The following is a 24,584-nucleotide window of genomic DNA, read 5'->3' on the forward strand; positions in this document are numbered from 1 at the left end:
CCGGCATGCCTATATCAAGAGGCGGTAGCCAAGTGGTGAAACTTATGGACCGTTACTGTACGTTATGGTACTCGTATCAGTTGTCATATAATATTCTGGGTATCGTAGGGTATCATACCCTCAACCATGGATGTGTTCAACCTAACATATTACATCATGTGTCACATGAGATCACCAAAAATGAAGAGCTCCATGTGTGAAGCTACCTAATATCCCTGCTCTTCTAAGCGTATCAGCTTTCCATCTCTCCTATTTGATTCTTCATCTCCACTGCGGGAATAGAAGCGTCAGGTAGTAAAGATCCAAGTAAAGACAATGCAAGACCAGAGTTCTCAAAGTGCTCATATACATCAGCCCTTCCAACATGTTGAACTACCTGAACGTTCCTTGTCGACTCACCGTCATCATGTGAGAAGGGAGGATACCAGAGACACAAGTGATTTTGGGAGCCCTCACCTCCTCGATGGGCTGACCAGCATGTTAGCTGGGCGGGGGTGGTTAACACCTGAATGTGAAGGTCATTATGAATCGCGAACTAGCTTCTCGGATCAATATCTTCCGGGGCACACGGTTGCTTCGCAGGAAACTGAGATCAAATCACCCCAGCCCGACCAGACCCAAAGACTCCCAGCGTCATCCACCAAGATAGACGGAGAATCATCAACATTGTTTGCAGAGGAGTACGGGAAATTTATCAAAATTCTTCATTACGACGACTCCAACACCGTTCAATTATATAAAAAGAAAGCGTCTACAACCAAGCGAAGCTCATCTTCGGCAACATCTTCGGATACCTCCACGTCAATGGGAGCACGACGGCCCTCTACATCCAAGAGCATTAATGAGCTCTTTGCAGTAAAAGTGTTTCGCCACTCCCAGAGACATCCCGATCCAATGCCTACCTTTCCTCGAGATCGAAGTCGACCTATCTCACCATGCCATCCTAATATTGTTTTGATTATCGATATTGTCTATAATAAACAGGCTAATCTCTGTCTGGTCATGCCCTACTACACTGGCGGTAACTTACACTCCTTTCTAATACAAAATGGGAAACGAGGAGAGCATCTGTCCACCGAGGAGATAGATTGTTTGTATATTCAGATCCTTCGTGCGGTGTGCTTTCTACACAATAACGGGATTGCCCATGGAGATATGAGACCAGAGCATGTTTTCCTTACGGGCCAGGGGGCAGTGAAAGTGGGCGGCTTTGGGGAGGACGAAGAGGCAGTTCGAGCAATGGTTGGATTACCAGAGTGTGATGACCCTGTCTCGTCGTTTTCAGGTTCTATGTCTGGTTCAGCTCTGGGTCATGATTCTAAGCCGAAGCTGTGTATACGGAGGAGGCTCTCGGAGTTGAGTCTCCCTTATCTTCCCCCAGAAAGAGGCTTTGATCGTCGCGACCTTCGTCGTCAAAGCTACGTACATCACAACCCCATAAATCCCAGGCCGGGAGATATATGGGCATGCGGCATAATTTATATTCTGCTACGGACTGGCCGGCTGCTCTGGTACAGTGCCCAAAGCGCTGATCTCGACCAAAGCTTTACCGAGTACCTCCACTACCGTCTAGAGGAGGACGGATATGGCCCCATCCAGGCTCTGGAAAAAGTAAGTTCCATCAAGATCATTGAAATTACTGTGAAGTGACTCGAAGGTGCTTCGGAGATACGTGGGGCATCTTGGTAATACTGGACACGAAAAGCTGACACATATTCTCGGATCGGAACAGCGTTGTCGAAATGTGATCTATGCCATGTTACATCCTGATTCGCGATTGAGGATCACCGCATCGGAGGTCTTGAGGTCTGAGTGGGCCCTTACTGTTACGGTTTGCGAGGTTGGAGAGAGGGGACTGTGATAAAGAAGTGACGTTGTTGGCCTCTCAGTTGCATAAAAGTATCATCTTTTAGTGATGCAAGAGCGACAGCAATAATTCATGAAAGGTAACATTTTCTCTGAGTGGTCTGAATGGACAGAGTGATCCCAGAGAACTAGGCAGTCTAAGAAGACCAAGTATACTACTGGACATCACTGATTCATCACTGATTCACCACGTTATGGGTTTAAGCAGCTCACTGAGTCTGAGTACGGACTAAAGTATACTCAGTGAGCCTGAGTCTAGCGCCCTCATAAAAGCAGCAGCTAAGACAGGCCAAGCAGAGTAGTGCTTCCTATATTTGCACTGTTTGCATATATATTTGGATGACCATATGCGGGCGGGTTTAGCCGACGTCCACTATTGCCCTTGGGCCCTGCCAAGACTATCTAAGTATCTGGGTGGGGGCCAAAACAAAGACAGTTTTCTCCTTGTGGAGTATGGAATACGACTGGTTTTTTTGGAAGATCTTAAATTTCTGTTGATCACTCCCTATAACTTGATTGTGGGGTAGAATGTCAGTAATCTGCTTGAAAAGATGAATGGGGCACCCGTGAATGTGAATGGGTATGGAGCACTTGATTTAACTTCATGTAACATTGTTCGCCGCTAAAAACGTTGCTAGGCCATTTTAGTACCCTGTTAGCAAACTAGACAAATTGAAAGATGCGGGCTATTCTCAATGTTTCATTTTCCTTTTCCTTTCTTCCATCTTCAACCTCGGCCCTCCGCTTTTGTACCTGATCTTCATCCCCCGTCTATAAACATGCGCAGTGGGTTTGCCTGCCTACTCGGCTTGGCTGGCCTAACCTTGACCAATGCATTGAGTCTGGAGAAGAGAGACAGACCGGCGGTGCTCACGGTGCCACTGGTACGCGACACATCGCGTCAGCTTTCCAAGCGTTCGAAGACTGTCGATGTCGATTTTGACAACGAGAAACCATATGTAGGCCCAACACTTAAAATCAAAATGACTTGCAGGCTAACCTCGCTTTCCAGTACTACATAACCTATGTCGCAAATATGACTTTCGGCACCCCGCCCCAGAGTTTATTTGCTTACATTGACACCTGGGGTAATGGCTGTTGGGTCAGGGGCGTTAATAACACTGGTTGCGAGGATTTATACTCGGAACTGCCCGATTGTGGTGGATATGGAAGCTACAACCTGACTGCCTCAAGCACTGGCAAAAAGCTCGACGGGAGATTCGCATATGATGATAATGTTTCCGGTTTAATGATAGGTGGAGACTTCGTGACCGACGTTCTGAAGATTGGTGGTATCACAGTGGACGCTATGAAGATGGGGTTGGCTGCAGATGGTGAATTTGCTAGCAGTACGTCCAGGCTATCTTAACACACCCAATATAATCACTAACATGGACTTATTTAGATACTTTGGGTCTTGGGTACGGAAATGCATCTTCCACCTCCCTGCCTCAGGCGTTAGCCGACGCCGGTACCATTAATTCCCCCGCTTTCAGTCTTTGGGGCCAGACAGCCCTGTTCGGCGGCGTTAACAAGGCCAAGTACAATAGCCCTCTCCACACATTCCCCATAGTCAACGGATCAGATCTTGCCAAAGCTTTCCGTATCAATATAGATGGCATCTCAATCAACAAAACATCCGCAGCATCGAAGGAGTTCCCGCTGGACGCAGTTTTCGACACTTCGTTTGGTCTGACCTACGTGCCCAAGTCTGTGGCTCAGGCCCTGAATGCCCAAATCGGCAAAACCTCCGTTCCGGATAAGTGGGGACAAGTCAACTTCTCTTGCAGTGCAATGGGGGAGAACTCGACAATAGAGTTCAAATTTGGGGAATTGGAATTCCAATTCTACCTCAGCGATTTCGTGACCCAAGAAAGTCTCACCGGGGCGAATTATGGGTGGGATCCTGAAACGGAGACGTGCTATTTCGCGATCCTCGAGAATATCAATTTCCAATATGAGGGAAGCATCGTTTTGGGCTCGAACTTCATGAGCAAGGTTTATGCAGTCTTTGATCTTGAAAACGACGAGATCTCATTGGCGAACCTTAACAGGTATGACAGTCCGGACGATATTGTCGAGATCAAATCGGGCAAGAATGCTGTTCCTGAAGCGAAGAAGGACTCTGAGGACGAGAAAGACTCCGAGGCGAAGAAGGAATCGGCTGGTACACACATCGGAAAAGGTCTGGGGATGAGCACTTTGGTGGTTGGTGCTGCTGTGTTGAACCTGGTTTTCTAACTTCAGCCTTCTGACTAATATCTTTACTTCTCGCGATTAACACGTTAACCGTGGGACCTGCATCGAGTATACTTCAAAATTTATGTATCAATAGTGAACACCAGAGACTGCTAGAGAGACACCCGTCGGAAATTCGTATCTAAAAGCTAGCAGTGTATCAGAGACATCAGGCACCGGCATTATATAGTACTTGATCAGATCCTCTCAGTCACGATCGATCAACCCCGCGAAAGTCTTCAAAATTCGAGGGTGTGTTATCATAGGAACGTGAACCTGGGGGAACACGCGCGCGTGGAGGTGCATCATAATAGAGTATCAAGGCAGAAACCAGGCAGAATTTGAGATTTCTTTTGATCAAAATACACATTCTTTTACTATGTGAAGCAGAGCTAACAGGGTGGGCAAAATTTATAGTGGATTGGTAATTTACATAGAGCAGAATAGTTGGCCGTTTATATGGCCTCTACACTTAACGCTTGAATGACCTGAATACTAAATTAGCTTGAAGATGATCTTATGGACGCTATAGATAATTATAATTCGACTATCATATGCCTTTAATGTCTTTGTATAAGTATTTTCAATATCCTTGGAAACGTCTATTGAGCCTGTCCTTTAAAGTATCTTTTGAGGTGTCTTTTAATGCAGCAATAATAGATGGTTATAAATATTGCACAATTAGCTAGCCTCAGCAACAAGGAAATCACTATGCACTTTGGTATTTTCTGTTCTTGTAGATATAAAATTCGGCAGGTGGTGAGAAATTTGCTCCTTCTTCATATTTGTTTTCGCTAATTTTCTTTATCAGCCAGCAGCTGTCGCATGAGCACAAAGCTTCTACCACTCCCAATTTTGATACCATTCAGGTAATCCCGTCACTCAAGTCCATCCTTCTTTTTGTTATCAATAAATCTTCATTCATCCCCTCCACACTCTCCTTTCGCGAATCTCATCGCCAAAATGGCTTCCATTGGCTTTGCCGAGCCCAGCCTTCTCGACCTTGTCCCAACTCTTGTCGGCGAGTCCAATTTCTCTACGTGGACGACTTCACTCAAGTGGACCCTCGACTCGCGTGACCTTCGATACTACGAACTTCTCACCGGCGTGTGGACCGAACCCAGTCCAGTTGACCCCACACAACCTACTCCCAGCGAAGTCGAGGCTCGTACCCAGTGGGATACCGCCAGTCGCTACCTTCTTCCTCTACTCAACGCCACCGTCCACCACACGGTCAAGTTCTACATCCTCAATGCGAATAATGCACGTACTGCATATGCCAGCCTACAACGCGCCTTCGCAGCCCGGTCCTATGAAGCTGGCTTCACAAATTTTATCAAGTTTATCAACACCACATACACCTCAAACAAGCCTCAGGCTTTTGTCAACGAGTGGCGTATTGCCCTCGGCGAGCTCCAAGAATGTAGCTCGACAAAACTCACACCTCTTCTCATCTTTTACCATTTCCTAAATGCCGTCAGTGCCAACCCGGCCGCACACTCGTGGCTCGACGGTTTCCTCAATTCAAAAGTCTCCACTGATACAACTATCGAATCAACCTTCGCGGACTTTGTCGTTTCCGAGGATCGTCGCCTCAACGCTCTCAATCAAGCTCACACATTCAGCATGGTAAAATTTCAGAACCATCTGCCTTTTTTTTGTCAGTTTCACAAGCGTCAAGCCGGTCATTCCTCTGAGCACTGCTTCAGGAACCCGGCTAACCACTCCCAAGGCCCTTTGGATAAACCGGCTGCGCCTCCCGCTCAACGTACAGTCACTGAGGAGCCGGCTCCCAAATAGAACAACATCTTCACCGACTAGAGGCTTCATTTGTTGGGGGTTTCTCGGAATCCTTTCTCATGGGGAGGTGTCCGGATTGGATGATCCGTTCAGAAGTTAGCTTTACCAAGAATACACTGTCTTCGCATGTACCATGCGCTTTGATTTCTTTCTTGTCATGGGCGTCTCATGATATGAAGATAAAACCTCAGAAATTACTTTGATATGACAAAATATCGATAGTGCCCGATATATTACCCCCAGCGCACAGTATTATTTTACCCATAGTGAATTTTAGCCCACAGACGAATCTTCATAACTCGGCTTTTTATTACTTTCTCCTGGCTCAACCCCTAATTTATTACCCACACTTCTCATCCTTATGTTCTCTCACCATTCATAGATTCTCACTCTATAGTCTCCTCCAGTGATATACCAAGCACATACGACCATAGGTGTCAATTCATTTAGAACAAATGTCTGTCTGGAGTAAAAAATATATATATTTGATTACCGGGGCCCTTCTTTTACTCCGCCATGATTTGCTTCAATTCGCTTTCTTCTTGAAAATATGTTACCGAAAAAGAATTCTAGAAAGCACCCGAGGAGCGTATCGTACGTGCCTAGAATAGGAGACTGACTGTAAGCTTGTTCCGAGGGGGCATATGTAGCCCCCAAATGGCGGGAATCGGTAATAGAGCAATGATAGAGTCTTGAATTATATTCAAGGAAATGGAGATGATCTTCTAGATTGATAGCAACCGACATCCACATTCAGGGACTAGATGCCATTGTTGGGAGATAGTTGACACTAAGTCAACAAGATGCGTAGGAACGCAATAAAATATGAGAACATGAGACCGCCGGTTGTGCGCTGGTACCTAGGTAGGTAATTTGCATAGCTTTGTCATGCCTTCCCCATTGATAGATAGGTACTTTCTTTTTTCTCGAGATTATGGACTACCCTTCTTTTTCTAAAAAGAACCAGCTTCTTCCTTTCTCAATCCATCAATCCACGGCCCCTATTTCTTCATTTATTTTACCCCAATTATCTCGTATCTTTGCCTCTAGACGAGCATTAAACGCATTAAACAACGCCCATTCTTTTCTAGCGTTCTACCTTGCATCAGCATCTACTCTTCGTCTTTGTCTAGCTCCTCTTGATGTTAGGCCTTCGTGATAAGGCCATCGAGGCTTTCACGCACCGCCTACCAGTATTTTATAACAATGCAGGCCCCTAATTGACCCTTTGATATCGCTCCTTGCAGAATGCATTTATCTCGACATCGGTAACACTGACCTTCCTCGTTGGAGAGACAAAGAAGACGAACAACAGGCAGAACTTCGAAACAAGATTGTTGGAAATCTAATGAACGAGCTGCGGCAAGCACATAACGAGGAAGTTCAGTTTGACGATGATCACGAGAACGATATCTTTACCATTGTCCTGTACTGGTATCTCAAGGACAACTTAGCCAAATTCCTCCGAGAAAGGCAAAGGCTGGGACACAATATACGGTTCACGGCTCTTTTCTAGGGGGTTGAGAGACGCTCTCCCGGTCAATCGCTCATACCACCGAGCGCGCTTTAGAATATTGCTCGCCACTTGCCCCAGTGTATATTAAACGCGAATCATTTTTCGCGCCCAACTCATTCTACGGAGAAAGAGACGTGAGTAAGGAACCTTATCCAAAAATAATACTTAAACATGCTAATTCAAGTCGTATTCTAACCTCAGACAGGACTATTCAGCCAGCTTTATGACTACTCGGATGAGGAAGGCCAGCCAGCCAACCTCGATGATGACTCTAGTGATGAAATCTGCCGAGGAAGATAAACGCAAGACAGAGGCGCGCCTGCAAGAGGAGCCGACGAAGATCTATCTCCCTTACGTCGAGAAGCCAATGAATTACGGCCAGTCCTACGATTCCCCGGATGTTGAAGGCCAGCCCGCCAACCTCGACGATAACTCTGGTGATAGACCTTCCAGGGAAGATAAAGGCAAGGCGGAGATGCCCTCGCAAGAGGAGCTGTTGACAAGGTGATTAGGTTGTGCTCAAAAACAAATAGAATACAGCCAGCGCGCTAGGTCAGATTTCAATTTGTCAGATGGATCCTTATTGCCAGATGAACCTCTCCAAAGCCTCGCAAATATACCGACGAAACATCCTCTTACCCATGTGCTTGAGAGAATAAATGATGAATTTCATGAACGGTATGGAAATATTATAAGCCACATTGGAATGCTCTCGGTGCAAGAAACTTTACAGGATGCTTTTACCCCGGAATCAAGGTCGCTATTTTCGGTCCTAGAGTCAGGCTCCTTTGGGCTGGATGAGTAAGTGGAGCGTTCTAGTATGGTTTATGAGGTCGAGCTTAATATCTCTTAGATTTCAGAAAGTAGGAGGGCACCCAGAAGAGGACGATTGCCCGGGAGTCTATCTTCACATCATGTGGACTCGGCAAGGGAAATTCTGGCTCTACGTTGGCCAGTCGATTAGTATGCGAGCGCGAACTATGAAGCACTGTGATCAACAACTTAATTAAGATAGAATTGCGAGTTTTTATTTAAGAAAAAACACTAACCCTAAGTGATTCCTTGAATAAGGCATGATCCTCGGTGGTACCTAGAATGATATTAGACTCGATGCGGTTTATTTAACACCTTCGTCACTCGTTCCTACATATAAACTATATTATGTTATATCGTAGGAATTCATTTCAATTCGGACTGATTTTAGTCAATAGAAACTGGAAGAACCTATCGATCTATTCTATCGCCGCCCATTGACCTTCTTTCTGATTCTCTTATAGATAAATGAGAGATTAATGTATTTATAGGGAAACCTTACTATAGCTAACAATATTGCTTCAATAAAATTCAATATAATTATGAGTACTCTTAACTCGGATATCTGATGTCATAAAGGGCGGCTGGCCTAATGGTAAGGCGTCTGATTTCGGCTGAGCTACGCTCCAACCTTTCTCAGAAGACTGCAGGTTCGATCCCTGCGTCGCTCATTAATTTTTTTTAATTTAGAATACATGCATTCCTTCTTATATACAATGTTACATACAATAATGAAGGTTTTCAGGGGCACCCATCCGTGGACGACCCTCCGTTAATTATGTAACATAGAGGGGTAACGTATAATTTCAGATGCGAGGTGGCCACCTATATAGTATATGCGATAAATTATAACTTAAATATGTCGACAATGGTTACTATATAGGCTGATGCTAGTCTCTAAGGAGGAAGAATAACTTGAGTATTGAGACAGGCTCATGGCAACATTGGACATCGTAGCAATATAGATAGTTTTTAGATGAAATTTTTATAAGCCAATGAGACATTGAGAGTTAAGGACCCGTAAAGCTAGGTTAAATCAAGGAGAACTAGATGATTAATTACTAGAAGATAGTCTACTACCTAATATATAGGTTAGTACGGAGTACTATAGGTAGATTTACTTCTGTGATTCAGAAGAGATCGTATGGTTTATATTAGACTGGGCGTATCTGCATAATATATACCGTGGCTATACGGCCGCCTAAATACGCCTATATAGTAAGTAGCTTAGCGGTCCGTGCGGTCTAGTACGGGTGCCATATAGGCCAGGAACGCAGCCCGTGTGCCCCGTCATGAGGCTCTCGGATCTCACTTCATTGGTTATACATATTGTCAGAATTAGGAGGAATTCTGTCAAATTTAGATTAAAACTAGTACTTCCAAAATTTTATTAGTCCTATATAACTTGTAGGTACCATCGTTAACCCAGCGAAGTCCCATATGACTCTCTCTCTCTGTCTCTCTGTCTCTCTTTTGGTTTCGTCCTGAGGTTTGATCTGTAGATTTAACGTATTCGGTAAGCGAGCTGGCCATGTAAGCCAGCTGGCCACCTCACCCAAAATTGTCCGTTAATTAGCACTTCATTAATTCAACCACCCACCATGCCACCAATTCGCTCTCAAAGCTCTCGAAATTCAATAGAGCAAGAGGGTAGGATATTATTAGCTATTCAGGCTTTTCAAAAGCAAGAAATCTCATCAATTCGTGAAGTGGCTCGCCTATTTAACGTACCCCGTTCCACCCTTACTACGCGCCTCAATGGTGTCAGAAATCGCGCGAATTCTCGCGTAAATTCGCAGAAATTGACACAAACCGAGGAGGAAACTCTTCAAAAATGGATTCTTTCTATGGACTCTCGTGGATCTGCCCCCCGGCCTTCTACTGTACGAGAAATGGCGAATCTTTTACTTCAACAACGCGGAACCACCCCGGTTATTTCGGTCGGCGAAAAATGGGTTTATAACTTTGTGAAACGACACCCTCTCCTCTCCTCCCGATTCTCGAGACGCTATAATTACGAACGTGCGAAGTGCGAAGACCCGAAGATCATTCAAGAGTGGTTTACACTTGTTCAAAATACCATCCTTTAATTTGGAATCGACCCCGATGACGTTTATAACTTTGATGAGACTGGTTTCGCAATAGGGCTAATCGCTACTGCGAAGGTGATAACAAGGAGCGAATTCTACGGTCGACGCTCGCTTTTACAACCTGGAAATCGCGAATGGGTGACTGCTATTGAGTGTACAAATTCGTCGGGTTGGGCCCTCCCTCCGTGTATCATTTTTAAAGGCAAAGTCTTTATTGAATCATGGTTTGATGGCCTTCCGGATGACTGGCGATTTGAAGTTAGTCCGAACGGTTGGACCTCTGATGAAATTGGACTTCATTGGCTTGAAAAGCTCTTTATTCCTAGCACTTCTTCGCGTACGAAGGGGAGGTATCGTCTCCTAATACTCGACGGACATGGAAGCCATTTGACCCCTAAATTCGATGAAATTTGCGAGCAAAATAAGGTTATACTAATTTGTATGCCTCCGCACTCCTCTTATCTTTTACAACCCCTAGATATCGGTTGTTTTGCTGTGTTAAAGCGATCATATGGTCGGCTGGTTGAAATGAAAATGCGGAACGGGATCAACCATATCGATAAACTTGACTTCCTCGATGCATACCCCCTCGCACGAATTGAAGCTTTTAAATCGGAGACTATTAAAAATAGCTTCGGAGCAGCTGGTTTAGTACCTTTTGCACCTGATCGAGTGATCTCGAAGCTGAATATTTATCTTCGAACCCCAACCCCCCTCCAAGCCGGGGTAGCGAATCAAGCCGGAATTTCACACTAAAAACACCAGCTACAGAGAAAGAACTACGTCGACAGGCTTCCTCAATCAAAGCTTTACTTCGTACAAGATCTCGAAGTCCTCCAAGCCCGTCAGATCGTGCATTAGACCAACTTGTGAAAGGCTTCCGTCTCACAATGCAAGGTGCTATACTACTCGCTAAAGAAAATAAGGAATTACGCGCTGAAAACGAGAAGAAGAAGCAAAAGCGGACCCGATCTTCAAGGCATATAGATCACGAAGGAGATCTTTCAGTTCAGGAGGTTCGTGAGCTACGTTCAGAGCCATTTGAGGCCCAAGTAGCGCGTATCAATACCTATCGTGAGCGGGTTTCGGAGGGTTTACAGCCAGCTACACGGGCCGGGCGAGCGTGTGGAATATGCAGATTACCGGGACATAGAAGAGAAACCTGTCCAGATAGATAAATCAATTTAATTGAATTAATTTAATGGTGTTTTGGTTGAGATAAATCAAGTTGAATTTAATGGGCTGGGTGAGGTGGCCAGCTGGCTTACATGGCCAGCTCGCTTACCGAATAGTTAACTAGTTAACTAACGTATTTCACAAGCGGCCCGGCCACACAAGCGGCCCGGCCACCTAACGCGAAACACGTCAATTAATTAGACCTTCCTTCTTCAACTACCCACCATGCCACCAATTCGCTCTCAACGCTCTAGAAATTTAATAGAGCAAGAGGGTAGGGTCTTATTAGCTATCCAGGCTTTTAAAAATCAAGAAATCAGCAGTCTTCGCGAGGTGGCGCGCCGTTTTAACGTACCTCGCACAACTCTCCAAGATCGACTACGCGGCCACCAAAACCAAGGAGAAGTACGTGCTAATAACCATAAATTGACAAAGATTGAAGAGGAATCTCTTCAAAAATGGATAATCTCTATGGACTCTCGTGGATCTGCCCCCCGTCCTTCTACTATTCGAGAAATGGCGAATCTTCTCCTTGAACAACGTGGAACTACCCCGATTATTTCGGTCGGCGAAAACTGGGTTACAAATTTTGTGAAACGACACCCTATCCTCTCCTCCCGATTCTCGAGACGCTATAATTACGAACGTGCGAAATGCGAAGACCTAAAAATCATTCAAGAGTGGTTTGATCTTGTTCAAAAGACGATCATTCAATTTGGAATCGACCCCGATGACGTTTATAACTTTGATGAGACCGGTTTCGCAATGGGGTTAATCGCTACGGCGAAGGTGATAACGAGAAGTGAATTCTACGGTCGGCGCTCGCTTTTACAGCCTGGAAATCGTGAATGGGTGACTGCTATTGAGTGTACAAATGCTTCGGGGTGGGCCCTCCCTCCGTGTGTGATTTTTAAAGGCAAAGTCTTCCTCGAATCTTGGTTCGACGACCTTCCGGATAACTGGCGATTTGAAGTTAGTCCAAACGGTTGGACCTCTGATGAAATTGGACTTCGCTGGCTTCAAAAGCTCTTTATTCCGATGACTTCTTCGTGTACGAAGGGGGGTATCGACTTTTGATACTTGACGGACATGGAAGCCATTTGACCCCTAAATTCGACGAGATTTGTGAGCAAAATAAGGTGGTGCCGATCTGTATGCCACCTCACTCGTCTCACCTTTTACAGCCTCTCGATATTGGTTGTTTTGCGGTGTTAAAACGATCATATGGTCGGCTGGTTGAGACAAAAATGAGAAATGGAATCAACCATATCGATAAACTTGACTTCCTCGAAGCATACCCCCTCGCACGAATTGAAGCTTTTAAATCGGAGACTATCAAGAATAGCTTTAAAGCAGCTGGTTTAGTACCTTTTGTACCTGATCAAGTGATATCAAAGCTCAATATTCGACTTCGAACCCCCAACCCCCCTCCAAGTAGGGGGAGCGAATCAAGTCGAAATTTTACACCAAAAACCCCAGCTACAGAGAAAGAGCTACGTCGACAGGCTTCGTCAATCAAAGCTTTACTTCGTACAAGGTCTCGAAGTCCACCTAGCCCATCAGATCGTGCATTAAACCAACTTGTGAAAGGCTTCCAGCTCACAATACATAGCGCTATTTTACTAGCGAAAGAAAACAAGGAATTACGCGCCGCCAACGAGAAGCAGAAGCAAAAGCGGGCTAGATCTCGAAGGCATATACCCTCTGAAGAAGGTCTCTCAGTTGAAGAAGCCTCTGCATTAGTTATGCAGCAACAGGAAGCAGGTGAAGCACCTCCCCCGGGTCCTAGTATTCCTAGAGAACCGGCTATTCAGCAACGTACGCGGCCCCCCGGGGGTGTGGAATATGCAGATTGCCAGGTCATAGACGAGAAACATGTCCAGATAGACCAATCTCTAGTTGAATTAATATAATGGCGTTTTGGTTGAAATAAATGCATTTAAAATTAACGGGTTGGGCTGGGTGGCCGGGCCGCTTGTGTGGCCGGGCCGCTTGTGAAATACGTTAGTTAGTTAGTTAGTTAGTTAACGTATTTCACTACCGAGTGGTCCACACCACCGAGTGGTCCACCCCACCCAAAACGCGTCCCTAAATTTGCACTTAATCAATTCAACCACCCACCATGCCACCAATTCGCTCTCAAAGCTCTAGAAATTCAATAGAGCAAGAGGGTAGAATCTTATTAGCTATCCAGGCTATTAAGGATCAACAAATCAGCTCTATCTGTGAAGTAGCGCGCCGTTTTGAAGTCCCAAAGTCAACTCTCCTCCGTCGTCTAAAGAATACCCCTTGCCGCGCGATTTCTCGTGCCAATTCACACAAATTGACAGAAACTGAAGAGGAATCTCTTCGAAAATGGATTCTCTCTATGGATTCTCGGGGATCAGCCCCTCGGCCTTCTATGGTTCGAGAAATGGCGAATCTGCTTCTCGAAAAGCGCGGAACTACCCCAATCCTTTCAGTTGGCGAAAATTGGGTTACAAAATTCGTGAAACGACACCCTGACCTCTCCTCCCGATTCTCGAGACGCTATAATTTCGAACGTGCGAAGTGCGAAGACCCAAAAATCATTCGAGAGTGGTTCGATCTCGTTCAAAAAACAATCCTTCAATTTGGAATCGACCCCGATGACGTTTATAACTTCGATGAGACCGGTTTTGCAATGGGGTTAATCGCTACGGCGAAGGTGATAACGAGAAGTGAATTCTACGGTCGGCGCTCGCTTTTACAGCCTGGAAATCGTGAATGGGTGACTACTATTGAATGTGCAAATTCATCGGGTTGGGCCCTCCCTCCGTGTATAATTTTCAAAGGCAAAGTCTACTTGGAATCATGGTTCGAAGGCCTACCAAACGACTGGCGAATTGAAGTTAGTCCTAATGGTTGGACTTCAGATGAAATTGGACTTCGCTGGCTTGAAAAGCTCTTTATTCCTAGCACTTCTCTTCGTACGAAGGGGAGGTATAGGCTGCTAGTTCTTGACGGACACGGAAGCCATTTGACCCCGAAATTCGATGAAATCTGCGAGCAAAATAAGATAATACCTATCTGTATGCCTCCGCACTCCTCTCATCTTTTACAACCTCTCGATATCGGCTGTTTTGCTGTGTTAAAACGATCATACGGTCGGCTGGTGGAGACAAAGATGAGACGACAAGTTAATCATATTGATAAACTTGATTTCCTCGAATTATACCCCCTTATACGGATTGAAGCTTTCAAATCGGAGACTATTAAGAATAGCTTCGGAGCAGCTGGTTTAGTCCCTTTTTCACCAGAGAGAGTGATCTCGAAGCTAAATATTCAGCTTCGAACCCCTACCCCCCTCCGAGTAGGGGTAGTGATTCAAGCCGAAATTTCACACCAAAAACACCCGCTACAGAGAAAGAACTACGTCGACAGGCTTCATCAATTAAAGCTTTACTTCGTACGAGGTCTCGAAGCCCGCCTAGCCCGTCAGATCGTGCATTAAACCAGCTTATAAAAGGCTTCCGTCTTACAATGCAAGGCGCTATCTTATTAGCGAAGGAAAACAAGGAATTACGCGCTGAAAACGAGAAGCAGAAGCAAAAACGGACGAGGTCCCGAAGGCATATTGCTTCTGAAGAGGGCCTTTCAATTGAAGAAGCTTCTGTTTTAATTTTGCAGCAACAGGAAGCAAGTGAAGCACCTCCCCCGGCCCTGGCACCTCTGGAGAATCGGCTATTCAGCCACGTACGCGGCCCCCCCGGGGGTGTGGAATATGTAGACTGCCAGGGCATAGGAGAGAAACATGTCCAGATAGACCGATTAATTAGTTGAGTTAATTTAATGGCGTTTGTGTTGAGATAAATGCCTTTAAAATTGATCGGGTGATTTGGGTGGACCACTCGGTGGTGTGGACCACTCGGTAGTGAAATACGTTAGTTAGTTGGTTAGTTATGTAATATTTTCGGGAGGCTGTAGTATATTTTTAAGAATTTTATTATATTCCTAAGAATACGATTTACTCTATAGAATACCGCATTTGGATGAAAATTGTACTTATAAAGATGCTTGTAAATACTTGAGAATACCGTATTCATCTGAATACTACTACATGGTATATACTACATCCATCCATGAGATATATTATCACAGCTACTATCCACAGGTTTTATGTAACGCTGTATTTGCTATATAGGTATGTACCCGTAGATACAATCCTAAATTACATAATCTAGGGCGGCTGGCCTAATGGTAAGGCGTCTGATTTCGGCCGAGCTATGCTCAACAGTTTCTCAGAAGATTGCAGGTTCGATCCCTGCGTCGCTCATTCAAATTTTTTATTTCGAATAGAAAGAACTTCACTCCATAAAGAGTTCCTGTCGGCACTGTTGATATTCATTGGTTTGGCCAGACAAGCGGCCGTCGTCGCAAGAAAGGGACTCGCTCTAATAATAGATCTGTCAAAGTTCACTATATGCCTTGCAGCCTCGCGTCTCTTTTATGATGCGCAGCTACACAATCAGGCCATCCAGTTGCAGAGAGCCTGCATTCACTTTTTCGTCTTGATGGCCACGCATCCCCGACGTCACCGGTAGGTCCTTGACGGTTGCTCCTGCCTGGGAGCAGATCCAAACACTGTGCAGTAGAGTAGCCCTGTGATCTATCGACTCGCAAGATATTCACACCTCTAATGGCAGCCATGTCTCAACATTCCTACGAACCCAACAGAAGTTCTTGAGACTCTGCTGAAGTATGGTGCTGATATCCACGGTACTGAGCTTGACCGGCCTATTTATCGAGCGAGGCATATCCCGATTTTTGTCGCCGTTGACTCAATGAAAACAGAGGAAAACAAATGGATAGAGTGGTGCTCGAAGCCCGGGGCATACATCAACCAAAATTATTTCCTATTTGACCAACGTTATTACAACGGAGGAAGCAGGTTGTCCATGAGCAAAGGATACTTGACCGCAACTCCTGCACTAGCGTATGTGCAGTCAAAAAGCTCTTCGCATGCTTGACGAGCGGCCTAACATTGCTAAGGTCAGTAGTGGTAACAGTTAGAATTTAAAGGCGGTCTTCCTGAAATTGGTTCTGGGAAAAGCGAGCACATGAGATTACAGGTAGCAGGTCAATCGCGCTACAATGAAACGTCAAATTTTATAACTTTATTAACTGCATTTTATCACTAGAAATTAAGAGCTACAGGAGCATTCGTTTGAGTTGGTGATTTGGCCCAGCTCTGGTAGATACTTCTAGACAATCTTGAGCTTGATGAAAATGGTCTATTAGATACCTGTAGCCCCTCGCTCCGGTAGCTCTATAGACTCGTCTCGCACGCTATAATGTACAGTTTTCATAATTTGTAACCCTTGAATACCCTCAGATGATTCGATGATCGGATCTTCATCTCGCTCCCAGCCCTTTACTCCTCGCTCTGTTCTCACACTACGGGGGAGCCTGTGAGACGGTGTATCCTTCGACGTAGTAGTTATCGACCGAGACTCGGACTTCGACGGCCTCCGATACGTATACGTTATCCCAATCTCGTCCTCGTAGACTGCAACGAAGGACTTGAGAAAGGCCGTCAAGAGGCAGCAGGCACTTAGCCCCATGTATATCTCCGTTGTAACCGTGGCAAAGGACCCGAGGAGAGTTGGATCCTCCGAGGAGAGCTGGACTAGGATGAAGTGTAGACGAACTGCCGCCATGGGAATGAGCCTATACAGGTATGATGTTAACAAAAGCGTTCCTAAATCAATCGTACGGTGAATGGACCTACAATATCCGACTCTCGAGAGCGCAAAGCACGATGATCTTCTTCTTTGTCGAGATTCTGACTTCATGGATTGCAAGTGCCGCGTATATAAGAAGTACAATCTCGGTAGAAATGTCGAGGGCCGTAATGGCTTCCCAGCGGGGACGCTGTAGCCTAGTCAGTGTTTATACTCTCATTTGCGGTAGGGGTAAGAGTCATACCAATCCGCTACACTCAGTGGTGCTGATTTCGGACCAGGGATTAGAAGAACACCGAATTCCCAGCAGAAACACGGATAGTATTGTCCACGCGATCATTACTAGAAGGACGACGTAGGATACTTGACGTTGTATCCTGGAGAATAGGCCATTATAAAAAATGCAGGCTGTAATCTTTGAAAGACCGAGCACAATAATGGAGAGAATATCGGCAGAATATACTATCTTCGTAATGTTAAATACTCTAACATATTTAAATTCCTTGACAACTTACCTTCAACATTTGCTCTTTGCTTGTGGCCTCGAGGCCATCGATGGGAGTTCCCCACCCGTAGTGGACCTGACAAAACACAATTATAATCTGGAAAATTGCTGCAAGCTATTGATTTGTTAGTCCAGAGGCTGAAGCATTATCAGTTCACAATAGGGTTAGATAGTACTATACCACGAGAGCCCCAAATGTGTAATCATCTCGCTGCAGACTATCCCTATGTTGCGAAGAGTAGATGCGCGCTGCGAGAGAAAACAAAACCAGACACAAGGTGACCGCGGTGATGACAACAACCAGTCCACTATGGTTATGGTCATTATCCGTCGTAAGAGGAGGGCTCACATCCGTAGCCCATGTCGAAGCCGACATGACAAGCTAGGAGCCGTGCAAACACCGGGAAAAAAATTGAGACCAGAAATTTTCACATTTAAAACATGAGAGGCAGGGTTAGAAGCGTTTTCAATTATTCGTCACATGGGCAGTTCTCGTGGCCGAATGGTCAAAAAGACTCCTACGGGCGACCAATCCTTCGCTAGGAAACGCCAGATTTAATAAGGCAACGCGACGCTAAGATGGCTTCTAGTGTGCTATAGTAGCCAGAATATGACCGGGGTGTTTATATGAAAAAGAAAAGCTAGGTGTGATAGGAACCAACCGGGTTGCAGGGTTTGCAATCTTGCCAAGCCATTATCAATAGGGGAAGGGAAAAGGAGAAATGCTGTAAATTATTATTTAATTTCATACCAAATGACTTCCCCATTCCTTAAAATCGGGCTTCAAGAAGAGTTCGACCTTCGAACTATATACATAGACGATTCAGAGTCGAAAAGTAAAAAATGATGCACAGATGGGAAAAAGGCTTATCTATCCGCTCCCGTTCCAGTCAATTCAATTAGTACCAATCAAGGACCATACACTGGGTAGCCCCATAATAATATCTTGGCATTTGGTACTTTGGTCTTCTAAACGAACGTTACATCGTTTGGCTATCTATTTCCCGCTTAGTAAAGGCGAGTAATTCCTCTATGCAGGCCCTAGTCTAGTGCAACACAAAGGCTTTCTTCAAAACGCCACTCTAGGCCCTAAGAAGATTTTCCTGTTCTAAAGCGAAACACGCGGCCGAATGACTAGTGATTAGCCGAAATGAAAGACTTAGAATGGCACGGGGATACACTATAATGGATCCATTGTTCGGTACTCCGGCCCTCGGAGTAGAATTTAATACTTTACTCTCCCACGTCCCCCTTTATCCCTGTGGACCCAATTCCATCTTTGTCATTCTTTTGCCTGGATCAGTATTCATCGGATCATGGACACCTCAACCAAAGCGACCGCGTTGGAGACGCTGGACATGGGTATAGATTACAGGAAGCGAGGGGTCTCCCAACAAGGCGGGTCGGCACATGACGCCGATGAAATGCATCGCATGGGAAAAATTCAAGAGTTCAAGGTTTGTTCACTCGGTTTTGCAGGTATCACATCCATAGCTAATGCTCTGCAATTTAATTCAGAGAAACATGCGACCTATCGCAGCATTAAGCTTTGCATCGGTCTTGCAAGCCACGTGGGAATATCTGATCATGTGAGAGCTAATCGAAATATTGTTCCTCCCAGCGACAGGGATACAGGAAAAAGAAATTAACTTATTCCAGGTCAAACTACCAGGGACTGGAGAATGGAGGCCTACCAGGCATGTTCTGGTCATACATTTGGACATTTATTGGATTTGGATTCATTATCGCATCGTTGTCGGAAATGGCTTCGATAGCACCTACCGATGGAGGCCAATACCATTGGGTATCGGAGTTTTCCTCGCCTCGATACCAGAAGTTCCTCAGCTATATTACTGGTTGGATGTCCGTACTAGCATGGCAAGCCGGAACAGCTTCTGGATCCTTCCTCACTGGCACTATTATCCAGGGACTAATCAGTGTTCGCAATCCGGATTACGACCCTAAAGGGTGGCAAGGCACTCTACTTGTGTTCGCAATGGTTCTAGTGTCATACGTTTTCAATGTCTATGCATCGGAATTGATGCCAATCTTGAGTAACGTGTTGATGATTCTTCACGTCCTTTGCTGGGCAGTGATCTTGGTCGTCCTGTGGGCTATGTCTCCTCACCGATCTGCTGAAGCAGTTTTCGTCTCGGATTGGCAAAGTCTAGGAGGTTTACCCACAATGGGACTGAGTGTGATGGTTGGACAAATCTCAGCTATTTACGGCTGTCTCAGTAAGTTTCACTTATCTTATCCATGCAGAGAGAAGTCCGTGGAAACGAGAGACTAACTAGCCCATAGGTTCCGATGCGTGTGCGCATATGTCGGAAGAAATTAAGGATGCTGGCCGGAATGTACCCCGGGCCATGGCCTGGGGATATTTCATCAATGGAATCATGGCTGCTATCTTGCTGGTTGCCTACCTCTTCGCCACCCCATCCGTCGAGGATTCTCTTAACGACATTACCGGATTCCCATTCCTCTACGTGTTCAAGCAGGCTACAAATACGGCAGGTGTCAACGGGTTAACAGCCATTATCTTGGTACCTGTCATTTTCAGCAACATCATGTTCAACGCCTCCACCTCTCGCCAGACGTGGGCTTTTGCTCGTGATAAGGGTCTTCCCTATTCTCGATGGATTTCCAAAATCGATTCTAAGCGCAAGATTCCCGTCAATGCCATCGCTCTTACTTGCACCTTCAGCTGCCTCCTTTCTCTGATCAATATCGGCTCTGATACTGCATTCAATGCCATCATCTCTCTCAACACCGCTGCCTTGATGTACACCTACGTGATCTCAATCACCTGTGTGATCTGGCGAAAGATTTGGCATCCTGATACCCTGCCTGTTCGTCGGTGGGGTATGGGGCGGAGCTGGGGTTTAACAGTGAACATCATTGGCTTATGTTACTCCGTTTTCGCGATGTTTTGGTCATTCTGGCCAGGTGAGCTGCCGGTGACTGCTGAAAATTTCAACTGGAGTGTCGTGATCTTTTTGGCAGTTTTCGTTCTGAGTCTCATTATGTATTTCGTCAAGGGACGGAATGAGTATTCTGGCCCAGCTGTGGATGTCAAGCGTGAGGACTAGATTAATGTATAGTTGATCCACTATGACTTCGGTCCAAACAAATTTTTACTTTTTTTTATATATGCACTAACCGTGCCAACACAAATTACTATATCTATCACAGTTGTTAATAGCCGTGAGATCCTCGAAAACTAAAACAAATGAAAAAAATAAAAACATACAACAGTGAGGATTCGCTGGTGGTCACCCACCCAACTACTAACTCACCGGCGTGTGGCTTAAGTACGGCTGAGCGGACGGGAAGCCCTGTTTTCCACACCCTATGGTCGTATGTACAAGATATCTCACTGGAGAGGATTATAGAACATAAATTGTTAGGTACTGGATGAGGGGTGAATTAGGGTTCGGGTCCCTGGGTCTCGGTCCGGGTTTGCCAAGATCCATCCTTCTTTCAAGCATGATCTGGTACATGTACGCGTCGACTGTCTGATCTGATTTAACCACTGAAGCACGGTGACCAAGTCTTTTATGTCGGGAGTTGAAGGTGTTGTGAGAACATGAGACAAAGAAAGGAAAGGGGGTTTGGACATGTGCGGGGAAGCTGTGTGGCCCAGGGATGAAGTCGAGGTAGAATGAAAGAAACTGATTGTAGCACAAAATGACGGATATTGATGTTGTACATGTGTCATCTACTGCCTGCACTGTGGGAAAGCAGTAGAAGGCCGGGATGATGGGTTGTCACGGGTTTACGATCATGTGAGGCAAAAGCTCTTATTGAGGCTTGACTTGGTTTATATAGGGTGTTTCGTAAGGCATGGTTACATAGCAGCTTTTGTGACCATAGTAGAACAAATACTTTTGACTTGACGGGGGCACAGGTTACCGATTGTACAGAGGAAGTGATCTTTATGTTACCTACAGGGGTCGCATGTGTTGCATAATAATTTCATAAACAAATATCAAGATAGAACTAACTACTAGAATATTCGCACTATGAGCTCAAGGAACAGAGTTGAATCGTCCTTGAGGACAGCAGAGAAAACCATTGTGATGTTGAATCCATGAGGTCCTTTATTCAACCCGAGGAGAGGCCCGTGGTCCTTCCTATTGGGTTCTCAGCTCAGGCAAATCCAATAACTTCAACCGATCCTCGCTCATCATCCTATCTGTGGTAACCCGATCAGGATAGTTCCTCATGAACATGTTTGTGAAGTGGGTTCCGTAATGAATTTTTTCATCTGGGGGCTGGCCATCATAAAGCTTCGCAACTGGGGAGATCTCAGCTTGGAAGCTAGGTTCGTGGAAGTAGGCAAAGGCGAATCGCTCGCGGGTATTAAGGCCGACCTTGTGGGGGGTGGATGGTAGGTACGAGTTGGTCATGAACTGCATGATATCCCCTGGGGTATAGTGCATAAGAATTCTGAAGTATTCCAATGTGGAAGGAGAAGAATAGACAAACCTGGGAATACTGTGAAGACTCCGGGAACAGGGGGTACATAGACCCATCGTTCATCATCTTCACGGAAGCCAGCAGCACTCTTCTTCCAATTCTCCAGCTTCTCATCGGCCGCAGGGGGCCGAATAAATAGACCTTAAATAATCAGTGAATATATATCAGAAGATACAGCGGGAATCTCACCTCCAACCTCATCTTGGGCAGCAATGACCAAGAGACCGTAGTCCGTGTGAGACCCAATGCCGCGGCCATCTTTTCCTCTTCCATTAGTCTTGTTGTTTTGAGGGAACCTAAGCGTCAAGGTCAAAATATATCAAGAGTTATTCTCAAATAGAACCCATGTAACCTACCTCAGGATACGGAGATGATGCCATCCATCCTCGGTTAAGGAAGTCAAAGTCTTAGGATCCAGACCAAGTCCGTATTCAATCATCTGCAGCAGCGTTTCCCCGCTATTACCCAAAGACTCCATATACTGTTGTATAGGGGTCCTCATCTCAATATCTGGCCAAGGGCAAGGACCATGGCAAGGCCACTTGGCTTCCACTCGAGGGTCATCCAGGGGAAGATCCTTAGTGACCGTAAAAATCTCTGAATAATCAGCAACGCCATCTGTAATTTCCTCCCCGGAGGCAATATAGCCGGCGTAGCTCTGAGTATCCACACAAGCAGCCTTTTGACTAGAAGGCTTAGCAAAGAACTGTTTACTGGCAGTAAACGCTTTATCAAAGAGACCCTGTTGTTTAGGACTCATCGAAACCTGAAGGATACCATCTTCACGCCATGCGTTGATCATATCCTTCCCCATTTGAACGTCTGTAGGAGATCCGGTGGCCTTCTCGGGCAAAGTGAATGTCTTGAGCTGTCCAACACGAGCCACATAATTTGGTGGCATTGTGCTACCTAATTCGCTTGGTGCTGTAGCAGTCGTTAGGCTTTTCGTCTGCTGGCGTGCAAGAAGTATTGGGTGGGCATGGCGAATAGAGTTGTGACAGATGATTGCTGGACGCAGTGCGATAGAGACACTCCGATATGCGAACATTTTGTTCTCTTTCTTTTGAAACTTCTGAATCAGCCTTTGCCTTAAGTCGATGTTCCTGAAACTTACTGAACAGCTGTATGAGAGAAAGAAAATGGTATGTTGTTCTTGACACTTTACGGAATAGCTCTATACTTATAGCTTGCTAATGATTAATGATTAGGGATGGTGTGGTGCTTACAACGACCTTAGATATAAATTGAGGCCACATGGAAATTCCTCATACCTTTTTTCTTGTGATGGACTGTCTACAATAATCAGCCCCCTCCGGGCTGGCTGCATGATCCCCTCTGGGCTAGATACATGGCAGTCTTCTTGTTGACCATACTTAGTTGGTCGGTTCAAGGTAGTATAACGGCCTGAAAAGGTCAGAGCCACCCTTCATGTCTATAGATCTGACCTTCTTCATGCATGCAGTAAGAATGACAGCTCAATATGATCACAAAAATAACGAAAACAGGAATTCTAGTACCTAAACGGCCGCAGGTCACTAGGGCATGAGGGAATCTTAGCAATTTATTCTACCGTGATATTTTGTCAGACCAATACCAGCCAGTCTCGATGTGCGCGCGATGTTATATCTACACTTTACGTACAGGGCTTCCCGCCGCCTCAAGACTTATAACGTCCGAGCACTAATTTTCTAGGGTATCTCAACCTCCTGATTCCACTGATTTGATCTTTTTAATTTTCTTGATCAGAAGCAACTCGTGTCATCGATCTGTTCCCTTTTTTGATTCCCAAGGTCCGTTACTCTGATTAGGCAATCAAGGTGTCCATATTTCATAGCTGATACAGATTGTAACCTCTATTTCATATAGATTGACAAGACGAAATAGAGATTGATTAGTATCAGCAATTGAAATGGCTTTTGTCCTCGCATTATTCCCAATTGGTGCAGCTTCATCTAATATAAGTAGGAATTAAACCCTTATTTATTCACGAATATGGTGATCTAGATCCCCCAAAAACTTTCCATGTATCACCTCATAAAAGGCGTTAGTTATGCCATATGTAACAGTAAAGTATGTGTGTACTTCTCCATGGAATCATTTGCATGGCTCTATCCTTATAGCATAATGAATGATCTAACCTTGTGAGACCTTGTTTATCAGCAGTTAATTGTCGAGATGGAAAAATACTATATGGGAAAAAATTCTACGCTTCATACCCTCTCTATAGAGGCTACGGATTATATAAAGCTCGAATTAGTAAATAAGGCTGCAGGGGCCATCTTTAGGCTTCTTAGTTGAGCCCTACCCCACCTTCACCTATTATCATGTATTAGCTACTTTATACAGATCCGGTGGTAGCCGCTGCTTCCCATAATCATCTTGAAGGCTGGGCATTC

The 24,584-nt window shown here is 45.2% G+C and overlaps 6 protein-coding genes across 6 annotated transcripts; 4 read left to right on the forward strand and 2 right to left on the reverse strand.

Moving 5' to 3' along the window:
* Window positions 1-2,645: 2,645 nt before the first annotated feature.
* Window positions 2,646-4,107, forward strand: N7517_009204 (uncharacterized protein; the record flags this gene model as incomplete). Its single annotated transcript, XM_056726927.1, has 3 exons — window positions 2,646-2,825; window positions 2,879-3,215; window positions 3,272-4,107. The coding sequence occupies 3 exons, from the start codon at window positions 2,646-2,648 to the stop codon at window positions 4,105-4,107; spliced, it is 1,353 nt and encodes a 450-aa protein (XP_056575499.1).
* Window positions 4,108-5,067: 960 nt separating this feature from the next.
* Window positions 5,068-5,904, forward strand: N7517_009205 (uncharacterized protein; the record flags this gene model as incomplete). The annotated part of the gene is made up of 1 exon (XM_056726928.1): window positions 5,068-5,904. One exon carries the CDS (start codon window positions 5,068-5,070, stop codon window positions 5,902-5,904), a length of 837 nt encoding a protein of 278 aa, XP_056575500.1.
* Window positions 5,905-7,643: 1,739 nt separating this feature from the next.
* On the forward strand, window positions 7,644-7,928 carry N7517_009206 (uncharacterized protein; the record flags this gene model as incomplete). The annotated part of the gene is made up of 1 exon (XM_056726929.1): window positions 7,644-7,928. One exon carries the CDS (start codon window positions 7,644-7,646, stop codon window positions 7,926-7,928), a length of 285 nt encoding a protein of 94 aa, XP_056575501.1.
* Window positions 7,929-16,754: 8,826 nt separating this feature from the next.
* Window positions 16,755-18,082, reverse strand: N7517_009207 (uncharacterized protein; the record flags this gene model as incomplete). The annotated part of the gene is made up of 5 exons (XM_056726930.1): window positions 16,755-17,187; window positions 17,249-17,391; window positions 17,446-17,667; window positions 17,717-17,821; window positions 17,888-18,082. 5 exons carry the CDS (start codon window positions 18,080-18,082, stop codon window positions 16,755-16,757), a joined length of 1,098 nt encoding a protein of 365 aa, XP_056575502.1.
* A 940-nt stretch (window positions 18,083-19,022) lies between these two features.
* On the forward strand, window positions 19,023-20,798 carry N7517_009208 (uncharacterized protein; the record flags this gene model as incomplete). Its single annotated transcript, XM_056726931.1, has 4 exons — window positions 19,023-19,163; window positions 19,225-19,295; window positions 19,366-19,943; window positions 20,011-20,798. The coding sequence occupies 4 exons, from the start codon at window positions 19,023-19,025 to the stop codon at window positions 20,796-20,798; spliced, it is 1,578 nt and encodes a 525-aa protein (XP_056575503.1).
* Window positions 20,799-21,842: 1,044 nt separating this feature from the next.
* Window positions 21,843-23,236, reverse strand: N7517_009209 (uncharacterized protein; the record flags this gene model as incomplete). Its single annotated transcript, XM_056726932.1, has 4 exons — window positions 21,843-22,135; window positions 22,198-22,329; window positions 22,378-22,484; window positions 22,545-23,236. The coding sequence occupies 4 exons, from the start codon at window positions 23,234-23,236 to the stop codon at window positions 21,843-21,845; spliced, it is 1,224 nt and encodes a 407-aa protein (XP_056575504.1).
* Between the last annotated feature and the right edge of the window lie 1,348 nt (window positions 23,237-24,584).

The sequence above is a fragment of the Penicillium concentricum genome, assembly GCF_028827145.1.
Source record: "Penicillium concentricum strain IBT 3081 chromosome Unknown utg000004l_segment0_segment0, whole genome shotgun sequence".
Lineage (NCBI taxonomy): Eukaryota > Fungi > Ascomycota > Eurotiomycetes > Eurotiales > Aspergillaceae > Penicillium > Penicillium concentricum.